General features: G+C 41.1%; 1 protein-coding gene across 2 annotated transcripts in view; it reads right to left on the bottom strand.

The window, feature by feature from the left end:
• Nucleotides 1-11,677, bottom strand: part of LOC102207442 (synaptic vesicle glycoprotein 2C-like) — a 64,490-nt gene that overhangs the window by 23,822 nt on the left and 28,991 nt on the right. For both annotated transcript variants that reach the window (XM_005720091.2, XM_005720090.1), the window contains exons 3-4: nt 7,944-8,124; nt 5,114-5,265 (exon numbers count right to left, since the gene is read on the bottom strand). In XM_005720091.2, the coding sequence (XP_005720148.1) occupies nt 5,114-5,265; nt 7,944-8,124 (333 nt within the window). The remainder of the gene's footprint in view (nt 1-5,113; nt 5,266-7,943; nt 8,125-11,677) is intronic.

Below are 11,677 nucleotides of genomic sequence, written 5' to 3'. Positions count from 1 at the left end.
TTATTTGAAGAGTTTCTGTCAGATTTCAGAGCTCATCACAGCACAGAAACATGTTTAATGAAGGTTACAAATGACCTTCTTATTCCCTCTCACAGTGGACTCATCTCTGTGCTTGTCCTGCTAGAATTCAGTACAGCGTTCGATACTGTTGACCATAATATCCTATTAGCGCGATTAGAGCATGCTGTAGGTATTACAGGTATTGTGCTGCAGTGGTTTGTATCATATCTATCTAATAGACTCCTTTTTGTTCATGTAAATGGAGAGTCCTCTTCACACACTAAGGTTAATTATGGAGTTCCACAGGGTTCAGTGCTAGGACCAATTCTGTTTACATTATACATGCTTCCCTGAATAATCAGTCCCCATCTTATCTTAATGACCTTATAGTACTATATCACCCATTAGAGCACTTTGCTCTCGCACTGCAGACTTACTTGTTGTTCATAGAGTATTTAAAAGTAGAATGGGAGGCAGAACCTTCAGTTTTCAGGCTCCACTTCTATGGATCCAGCTTCCAGTTTGGATTCAGGAGAAGACACTATCTCTATTTTAAGATTAGGCTTAAAACTTTCCTTTTTGCTAAAGCATATAGTTTTGGCTGGATCAGGTGACCCTGAATCCTCCCTTAGTTATGCTTTTATGCTTTAATCCCATGATGCACTGAGTATTTCTTCTTCAGTCACCTTTCTCACTCGCTATGTGTTAATAGACCTCTCTCCACTGAATCATACTTGTTATTAATGTCTGGCTCTCTTCCACAGCATGTCTTTTATCCTGTCTTCCTTCTCTCTCCCCAGCCAGTTGCAGAAGATGGCCGCCCCTCCCTGAGCCTGGTTCTGCCGGAGGTTTCTTCCTGTTAAAGTTTTTCCTTCCCGCTGTTACCAAAGTGCTTGCTCATAGGGTGTCATATGATTGTTGGGGTTTTTTTTCTTTATGTATTATTGTTTGGTCTAAGTTGCAATATAAAGTGCTTTGAGACGATGCTGTTGTGATTTGCCATGGTATAAATAAAATTGAATTGAACTGAATTGTTAAAACAGAACTGAACAGAAATGAAGTTGATGACGAATACCTGGACAATAACATCGTAGTTACTGGCAGGTTTTAGGTATGTTAACAGATGGTTTCATTTAACCACCTGCAAAATATGTGTTTTAAGTAATTGCCTGCTGGTGAAAAATATGAAATATTATGCAAAATATTACAAAGCATCTACATAGTTAACCTTACTGGCTATTTTCCAGTCTCAAGGCCCGTTAGAGGGTAGCTTATCTTTTGTTTGTCTGTGAAGGTTCTCAGTCATCCAGGTCATCGTAGTCTAAGGAGCTTGGAAAGAAAAGCGTCTGGACTTCTTTAAGTTGCTTGAAGATGTTTCACCTCTCATCCGAGAAGCTTCTTCAGTTCTAAAGGTCAAATGGTGGAAAGACCCAGATTTAAACCCAGTGGGAGTGACCCCCCACAGAAGGACAAAGGACCCCCTGATGATCCTCTACCGGACTTTGGTAAGTTCACCAGTGAAGACACAAAGGATAACTGTTTGCCTTTCCTGGACTATGCTGTGCACATAGAAGAGAATGGCAACCTCAACATTGAAGTTTACCGGAAGCCCACACACACGGACCAGTACCTCCTCTTTGACTCCCATCACCCTCTGGAACACAAACTTGGAGTAATTAGGACCCTAGACCAGCGGGCAGAAAAATGTTCCCTTTAAGCCTGAAGGGAAAAAGAAGGAACACACACATGTAAAGGAAGCACTCAAAACATGCGGTTATCCTAATTGGGCGTTTATAAAGTTAGCAAAGAGGCACAGAAAAGAAGATCAGACACCAGCTAGGGAGGATAAGAAAGACAGACGCAACAACATTGTCATCCCCTATGCTGCCAGTGTATCAGAAAAACTGAGGAGAGTTTTCTCCAAGCACGACATCCCAGTGTATTTCAGACCCAGCAACACACTCAGACAGAAACTTATTCACCCGAAAGGCAAAACTCCAAAACACAAACTTAACAATGTGGTGTATGCTGTACAGTGTAACGAGGAATGCCCAGACCTCTACATTGGAGAGACCAAACAGCCACTTCACAAACGCATGGCACAACACAGAAGAGCCACCTCCACAGGACAAGACTCAGCAGTCCACCTGCATCTTAAGGATAAAGGTCACTCTTTCGAGGATGCAAATGTTCACATTTTGGACAGAGAGGACAGTGGTTTGAAAGAGGAGTGAAAGAAGCCATCTATGTCCACTGTGAGCAACCATCTTTGAACAGAGGCGGGGGTTTACGACACCGACTGTCTGCCATCTATAATCCAGTTTTGAGATCCCTTCATAGACGCCTTAATGCCCACTCACACCCTGGGCCATCTGACCTCAGGAAATCAGATGATAGGGCTTTGGAGTTGACGTCACGCTGCAATGTATTGTGGGAGCGTGGTGCCATTTTCCGGGTCCACAAATCAAAACAAACACACAGTGTTGGAACGACGACGACAAGAAATATGCGTAAAAGCAGCTCAAAAGAAAACGGACGGTATAGAGACCGATTGCGTCCAGAGGCGAAGCAGTGGTACTTGAAAAAAAAAATAGAGTGCATCGCAAATGTGGACCCATATGAAATACGGCAGTGGAGTAAAGACCCAGACGACTTACTGCCACTGTCCTACCCCAATATCTTCACGTATCTTGTTAACCTTAACCATCACGTTCGCATTTCTGAGTGCCCCATGTGTAACGTTGGTACCCAGTCTGGATTTGTTTGATCCATTTCATAGGCAGGCTTCCCTACAGTTGTGCGAAAGAATTAGCAAATCGTTACGTAGCACGTATGTCTGCACAGTCACTCAATTCTATGTTTGTTCGCAATTTCTAAAACCTTGAGAGCCCCAACAATAATATTATTAAGCTATAAAGAGTGAAATGAACATATATAGAACCGGAGTGAAAATGTCTGGAGAACACCAACAGATATCTGGAGATGGAAGCGAACTGGATATCAGCTCATCTCACGGCTGCTATCCAGGCTAGACGCCTTCATTTTTTAAGGTCCGCCATATAAGCTCCCTCATGTTGCTTTCAGGTTGGGAAAGAATAAAATGACAAACCCTTTTTAAGCTCATTCCCGTGCCGGTCATGCGATCGAACATTGCAGCCGACCACACAGCAAGGACGAACCTGTTGTGTGTGCCTTCGCTCCTTTTTCGCTTGCGCTTTGTTTGGACCCGGGAAATGGTGCATCAGGCCAAAATCCTTTCCATGCCCACCCCTGTGACATCACACTCCAAAGCCCTATAGGGTGGGTCCAGGTTTCACAATGAGCTCACCCGAAACCCTGGCTGATTGTGACCCACACCCATTTTCAAACCTTGGCTCATGTGATTTGGTAGAGGATCATCAGGGGGTCCTTTGTCCCTCTTTGGGGGGAAACTCCCACTGGGTTTAAATCTGGGTCTCTCCACCATTTGACTTTTAGAACTGAAGAAGCTTCTCAGATGAGAGGTGAAACATCTTCAAGCAACTTAAAGAAGTCCAGACGCTTTTCTTTCCAAGCTCCTTAGACCTTATCTTTTGTTTGCTGTAATCTCTACATCTGATTGGCTAAAGTTAGCCCGTAGTGGGCTACAAGGATGACTTCAAAGGATGTCCTATATAACAAGAAATCTGCCATGTCAAGATGCAAATGTCTATAATTACCTCACATGTCTGTTCCAGTTCCAGTGCAGCCTTGTTTCATTCAACAGAGGCACAATCAATTGGTGTTCTCAATCCAAGATCGTCGACACCCTTATCCCCTCCTCATATGATGAGCATTAGACACTTTATTCTGTTCTTAGCAGTGGAACAAAACATCCACAGACTATAGCTTGCATAGAAAAAGTTACTGCCAGGCACAGGCTTTCACTGATGTACTCCAGTGATTTAGCATTACATGCTTGTGTTACAGGGTAGCAGAGTAGTTTCGTCCCTAGCATGAGTCTCCATTAAACTTCAGTGATTAGTTTTTTGAGTATTTCTCATAACACACCGTGGCAGCATTATTTCAATATATATTCTGTCCATGATGAATACCCACATAGGTTATACCACTTGTCCCTGATTTTTAATAACATTTTTATTATACATTTGGTGACACAGTACTTTTAACATTATTGGTCCTTTTTCTACCATCAGGATTATTTTTCACAGGCTCAGGAAACAGCAGTCACAATCAGCCAGGAGTGAGGGGAAGATAGATGTGAAAGATAGATGATAAATAGAAGCACTTTTACATCATCCCCTGGTTTTTGAAGTCTCATGTTAAGGCCTTGAACACCTTATTGGTGTTTTGAAAATAGATGTGATAAGAGAATAGTGAATCATAAAGCACTGCGTGCTCATACATTACTGGCTTCTCATTCACAGAGTAGGTTTAGGTAATAACGTCATGTTGTATTCAGTAACAGTGTAAACTAGCAATTGAGACCATAAACTCATTATGAAAGTGTTCATTTAAGGTAGATTAAGGAAGACAAGGGCTGTTTTCTTTCTACGTCTGTACAATCGTTTCATTTTGGCAACCAGAGCATTCGCCCTCTGCTGGCCATTGAAACAAATCCCAGTTCAGGGTATTTCCACATTGGACTCAATGTTAAAACATCTGGCCTTTCTTCACTGCGATCATCTCACCTAACTTCTGTCCTGTCTCCTTCCCTCTTCCCAGAACCAGTCACATGATGACTGCCTCCTGTTAAAAGGGAGTTTTTCCATCCAACCTTCGTTAAGTGGTCAGAGGGTCGTCTAATTGTTGGGATTTTCTCTGTACTATTGACACAGTCTCTACCTTACAATATAAAAGACCTTGAGATAACTGAATTGAATTGCATTAAATTGGAATGACTTCCTAAATCTGGTTGGGTTATCTGTTCATTGTAAACTCTACTAACTTGATAATATAAAAAAAAGCAAAAATATAAAATAAAGGAGCAATATTATGAGGTGGGAAAATGTAATAATACACTTTAACATTTTTATGACAAATTTCTTCGATCATTTTAATGATTTCCCTTTAGTGCTGCTTTGCTGTCATGTTAATGTAACCTTTTTTAGAAGTGGTACATCATGTCACTCACCATAGTGTGGGATGATAGCCCAGGCCATGGCTGAGGCATAAATTCCTCCAATCATCCAGAACATGCACAGCCAGCTCAGATGCTCTCCTCTCTTCTCGCGAGCCAACACCTCCGCAAAGTATGAGAATACTATCGGTACTGCTCCACCGATCCTGTAAATACAGCTTGTTGTAATTAGCTATGCATGCTCAAAAAGGCAATCCTCATTTGCCTCATCAGCGCTTGCAACAATGAACATTTATCACAATATGAAACTGATTTATTGTTACAGAAAACATTTCTTCATTTGTCACTGTGAATTGTACAAACGTCTGAAACTTTTTTTTAGAACATGTCTTCGCATATTTTTTGTTCATTCATGTCACAAAGCAGATTCTACACTATTCTGGCTTATTTTCTGAGTCTTACCAGATCATCAGGAGGCAACGGCACTATCCACTGCAGCTTAGTATTTATTTGTACAAACTATACTGTCATCTTCTTGACCAAAGAAAATGAAAAATCACCACACTGTAGCACACAGGATATTACAGTCTTTGAGCCATCTTTGCTGCTTTCTATCAAACTTGCTTATTATATCATTTTCCAGAATCACAGGTTGTGTGGCCTTTAAATTTAACATAGTGAACATGTCTCAAATTGCATTGTTCCATATTAGTACGTTGTTGTATCTTGTGTTGATGTGAGGGATAGGTGCACTGAACTGAACCCTTTCAGTGAGGTGTCAGTAGAGTCAGAAGGAGCCCATCTGTGACTGCAGTGACAGTGCCCATTTTTTTCATAGCCTCAGAGTGTCGTACATATTTGAAGAGGAAAAAAACCAAATGGCAAATCTTACTAGTGTATCTCTTAAAATTAGAATATCATCAAAAAGGGTTTTTTTTCATAATTTATTTCAGAAAGTTACATTTTCATGTAATCATTCAACACGAAGACTTTTTGTTTTAATTTTGATGATAATGGCTCATAGTTCATGAAAATACAGTATCTGATAATGTATTAGTTATTTCTACAGATCAATAAAAAAAAGCTTTAACAATACAAAAACTTCTGAAAGGTATGTTCATCTATGCACAACTTTTTGAGATGCACTGGTTTTACTGCCAGTTTTATGGTTGACTACAGTGTTGCAAATGAGAGGCAGATAAAGAGCAATCAGCATTTCTTTTATTATTATACATTTGTTTCTGATTCATTTCAACATTAATTAGCTGAATTTAATATGGATAGATGGCTTTGGAGAAAAACAAAGATAGCATGTATTGAAAATGTTGAACTTCTCCTTTAAAGTCTGATCTGAGCTGTAGCTGTTATATCCCAAATTTCTCACTTGAGCAGCCATCTGTGACATTTTAATTTCTCACTGCATGTAGAAACTAAGCGCTAACTCATGAGGAACAAGTAAAGAATCTGCATTGCCATATGCTTTGTATTACCTGAAAGATGCCAATATTAGATAATCCATCCATTTATTCATAAATTTTTCAAAGTGCTTATACATCTAAGATGAGGTGATAGAGCCTGTCCTAACACTTAATTAGAGGTGGGGTACACCCCTTTCCATTTAAGATAAAGTAAATAAAACAAAATCAAAACCTTTTCAGATCATCAACATTACATATTCATAGAAACTGCGTAACTGCAAAAAGGCTTAAAGCAAATGAAAATGTATATGGCTTGTTTTCAATTCTCAAAAACAAAAAAACCAACCATGTATAAAGTATCCAGTAAATATTCAAGATTGTGGTGACACCCGAGAATCTGATGAGATTGGGTTGTGCCTTTTGTCCTGCTTCCTTTATGTCTGCGTGGGAGAAACTTACAGTAAGAGGTTATATATGTATGAAAATAATTGTCTATGATATTCATTCTAAAAATGTCAAAACCTGTTTAAGGTTTTGCCAGAGGAGTGACTGATATGACAGACTGGTTTAGAACATTAAGTAAAATTGCACTAAAACTTAATCTGTGTGAATTCTTATATTTTTTTTCATTATGGCACTGTGCTGTGAATGTCTTTTCCTATTTACTGAGACAGCTTCTGATAGCAATGCTAATAAGGTAGGAAAAACTCAATGAAAGGAACAGTGAAACACACAGCACTGGATGCCAGATCGTATTTCTGCCAGAATGAGGATGGAAAACAAAACAGAAGATCTCAGTGACCCCTTACAAAGCAATGCCTCTTTGCTGTTATTCCCAAAGGTATATGTACAATCATAGATACCATCCCACACCACAGACTACTTTCTGCATACAGATTGACAACTAGTGGTGACATAAAAGCTAAAGCTGCTAATGAAATTTTAAAGCCATTAAGGCAGAAGCTGTTTTTCAGATGATGTGAGGTTTACTGGTTGCTTACAGAACTGTAATTAAATGCACAAGAGCTGAGTGCAGCTCAGGTAAACCAATCATGAATGCCCTCAGGCACTGTGGCCCATTCTGATTTGAATATCCATTTTGGTCTAGTCATGAAGCAGCACCAGCTTAAGCCATCACAACTTGATCTAAATGTTTATACACTATACAATCTAAAAAGGATATCATGTCACTGAGATGGGAGGGCTGTCAAGGATCTGTGCAGCCAAGCAGACCATTAAAACATCCAGATGTTCATTTACACTACTAGCTGATTTCTGCAGACCTTTCTCTTTTGCTTTATTTCTTCTATACCCCTGGGTATGAGGAAGAGTGGATGCCTGGCAGTTAGTATAACCTCTTGTCATGTGTTTTGAATTTGGAGGAGGAGAGACAGCAGAGGAAGTGGTGGGAAGATAGATCAGAGGGTCTGCAGGAGCGTGAGAAGAGGAAAGTTAAACAAACTTACCCGAAGCCAGACACCATGCGGCAGAAGAGGAACATACTGTAGCCCTGGACAAAGGAGGAAAGGAAGGCAAAGAAGCCGTTGACTGACATGGATATAAGCAGGCACTGTCTGCGGCCCACTTTGTCTGAGAGGCCACCCCAGAAAAAGGCTCCAAACATCATCCCCAGATACACAATGCTGCCTGGAGGAGGGGAGACAGGGGGAAAGACCGTGGTAGATAGAGAGAGAGAAAGAGGGAGAGCTATAAATGATCACAACCATCTGGAGTCAAGTGTTTGTTACTGAAACCGCTGAGTAAACAAAATCCATTTTACATTTTGGAATATAAGAAGACAGTTTCAGCAATTTATTCATGCATCCTCACAACACACACAGCTTTTAAGCTAGAGTTCATAGATAACAAAAACTCCATCATTAAAACTGACTTAACTTACAGTCTGTACTTAAACTACAGACTTTAAATAATCCCATAATCTAACATCCAATTATTGCTTTACTTTTTTTTCTATAAGACATGGAAGAAAATGAGAAAAATTTGAATACAAAATAGATTTTGTTTTTGTTTAGACACAAAAAACAAAAACAGATTTCTTTGATATTTTTTATGTCTAGTTATTTGTTTTTACTCACTTACGCTCTGCTCAGCTAGATGGGCATATGTTAGGTACTTCTAGTCTTAAATGCATTAAATTACAAGAGCTGCTCAGTGTCCTAACAACATGTTAGACTGTTCAGCGCTCACACACAATAATGTCGTTCAAAAACTTCGGCTTAGAATATTTATCTATTCAATGGGATCTCATAATGTGGTAACTCAAGATTTTTTTTTCTTCTTTTTTTGCTGAAAGCCTAATATTGTACATTTTGCGGTGTAATGAAGATTTGACCATATATTAAATTTCTCCAAATCAAATCACTGTCTGACAACTGATATTTCTTAAAGTGTCTCTAGGAAAAATAGAGCAGCAGTTGACTTTGTGGCTCTGTTTCTTTGTACTGCTGCTTACCTGTGCAAGGTTGGGGTCATTTCTCTTCCCATGCAGTAAAGACATTGGGTGGCAGTGGTGGAGAGGGGTTAGGGTTGTCCTGTAAACAACCCACTTTTCTCCCTATGTTCTAATAAAAATGATAATTTGCGGAGGAAGGCGTTTGACATGGCAGCACCTGAAATAATCCTGGCAGATGATAGGAAGCAGCACCCCCCCCACCTCCCCCCATGTTTGCGGTGATGGGACAGATACGCTGAAAGTGGAGGGCCTTATCAAGCTGGGCAGACATGATGGTGAGAGGTAGTGATTCATTACAGGTGACAGCCCCTAGATCTATGCACTTCAGCTGCAGAGAAGGCTCTCCTATAGGTAGTAGGATATAAAGGTGAAGCTTCACTCGAGCTGGCTTACAAATATCAAACTGAATATCAAAAGTGCTGCATTCTGCACAAACTGTTGACACTTTTTTGATTTGTGTAGCTACATCTGAACGTGTGTACTGAAGAAGATGCTATCTGGGAGCACTAGCTCATTTGTTTTATGGCTTCACTCACGCTGCGTTTGTATCTGTAATAAAGGGGGAGGGTGATGGGGCATCTGAGAGGCATTCTGAGATTGGATTTGTGATTTCCTGCTGGGTTCAAACTCAGGTCAGACTTTAAGGGCCTTTATGCAAATTAGCAAGGGTCAGTTAGAGGCACTGAAGCACATGGGGGAAAAGGTTTTAAGTGCTTTTCTCAAGCAGGAAACCATACATACAAATGCATTTTAAAATCCCAGTGGTATAAATACTCCCACATAAAAGAAATTAGTAAGTGAGACTGCTTAACAACAGCATGACCAAGCATATTGAAAACAGTGCATCCATCCAGTAGTGTTTGCAGTAGAGCCCCATGAATCTTCATGTAGATACTGACGTTGTAACTGAAGGCCACTAATTGCTAGTTTCACCGTACTATGAATAGTGACATTAAATATCATCTATTCTGTCATGGTCCTGGGTCAGTGACCCAGCGCTTTTAGTTATCATTTTCTAGTTTATGATGATGATGATTATTATTGTTTGAGTTCTGTGTGTTATATTTGGTCTGCCTTTGAGTCTGTGTCTCTGTCTATGGTGTCACCCCATCTGTTTGTGAATCTGTCTGTTTAGTTCAATGTCTTGTCTGGTTCCATGTGTCTGAGTTTCCTGTTTTATTGTGAAGGTCTGTGTCGTATGTGAGTGTGCTCAGTTTACGTTTCCCCTGTCTCGTCAGCTGTGATTTCTCCCAGGTGTGTTCCCCTCCTGTCTCTCATCCCTTGATTACTGCCATCTGTGTATTTAAGCCCTGTGTTTCTCTGTGTCAGTGTCGCGTCGTACCCTCATCTAGCTGTGTGTTCTGCTTCTATGTTCCTAGTGTTTGGTCTCCTGCTCCAGTTTAGTACGAGGTTTTTCCCAGCAATAAAGCTGCGCCTTAAGTTTCACTTCCGTGTCTGAGTTCTGCATTTTGGGTCCACCACTCCTGCTTGCCTGCCACACAGCGGTTCATGACATATTCATTCTAAGAAAACAGCAAAACATGTAATAGATACGCCATTTGATTATGTCTATTTCACGCTTTGCCTATCCAAAGTGTGAAAAGGACACACCTGCAGTAAGTTGCAGTAAACTGCAGTAACAGCAGAGTGAGATATTTTATTTCAAGCCAACATGAAAATAATGGGGGGGTTTAAATAGACATTATTAACACATTTGCATGTACATACAAATCAGCCGCCTAGCTTAATCGTTTCTGACAATTACGGATCCTGGAATGCACTTCATACATTTTTTGCTCACTACCGACTTCGTGGTTATATTATTTCCCCTTGCTGGTAATGCTATTTCTGCATGCGTGCCCATTTCACGTTTTGGATAGGCAAAGCGTGAAATGGACACGGTGGATCAGCATATACATACTTGCTTTGCCGTGATACTGGGTTGGACACTGGATAGACACAACTATCCACTACTGTCACGGTCGCAGTGGCAGACCGTGTGGAGAGTGTGTTGAGGACCCAGGTGCGAACACAAGTGAGGATACGGGAGTGCACTTAAACAAAAGCGAGCCTTTTATTGTGACTGATGATCACGAAAGAAACAAGAATGAGGGCAGCACAAGAGCAGTAACTAAACAAACCTAAACTGGGAACAATCTATGCTATGGCTGGGGATACAAAAGACTGGGCATGGAAACACGGAGGGTGGGAACACAGACGACGCGACACAGACTACATGAAACACAGAGACTAAATACACAAGAGGGATGATCAGGGGAAGTGGCCACACATGGGAGCACAGCTGACACAGATAAACATAACAAGACATGGCAGGAGTAAACAACACTGAAGGGAGACTGTCAAAGTAAAACAGGAAGTACACAGAGGTGCAGACAGGAGGAGAGAGAGAGAACCAAAACACAAGACAAACAGAGAACAACCCACCCAGGGCGGGAGGCGGGGGACCCGGACAGAGGGAACGAAACCAAACAAAAGATGAGGAGCATGAACCAAAACTGAGTCCAAAGACACAAAAACAGTTCAAAACAGGGAGGCAAATGTCCAAAGAGGTCAGAAGGTCAACCCGGGGGGCGACAGCACAAAAGTTCACAATTCAGCTGTTCCGGGGCCGGCCACGTGAAAAAGTGGCAGTGGCGGCAGAACAGATCCGGAGGCCGGCCGCGTGGAAGACGGCGGCGGCTACAGAGCGGGTCCGGAGGCCGGCCG

The sequence above is a fragment of the Pundamilia nyererei genome, unplaced genomic scaffold, assembly GCF_000239375.1.
Source record: "Pundamilia nyererei isolate P.nyererei 1_Seehausen unplaced genomic scaffold, PunNye1.0 scaffold00002, whole genome shotgun sequence".
Classification (NCBI taxonomy): Eukaryota; Metazoa; Chordata; class Actinopteri; order Cichliformes; family Cichlidae; genus Pundamilia; species Pundamilia nyererei.
This window is presented reverse-complemented; position numbering and strand designations above follow the sequence as displayed.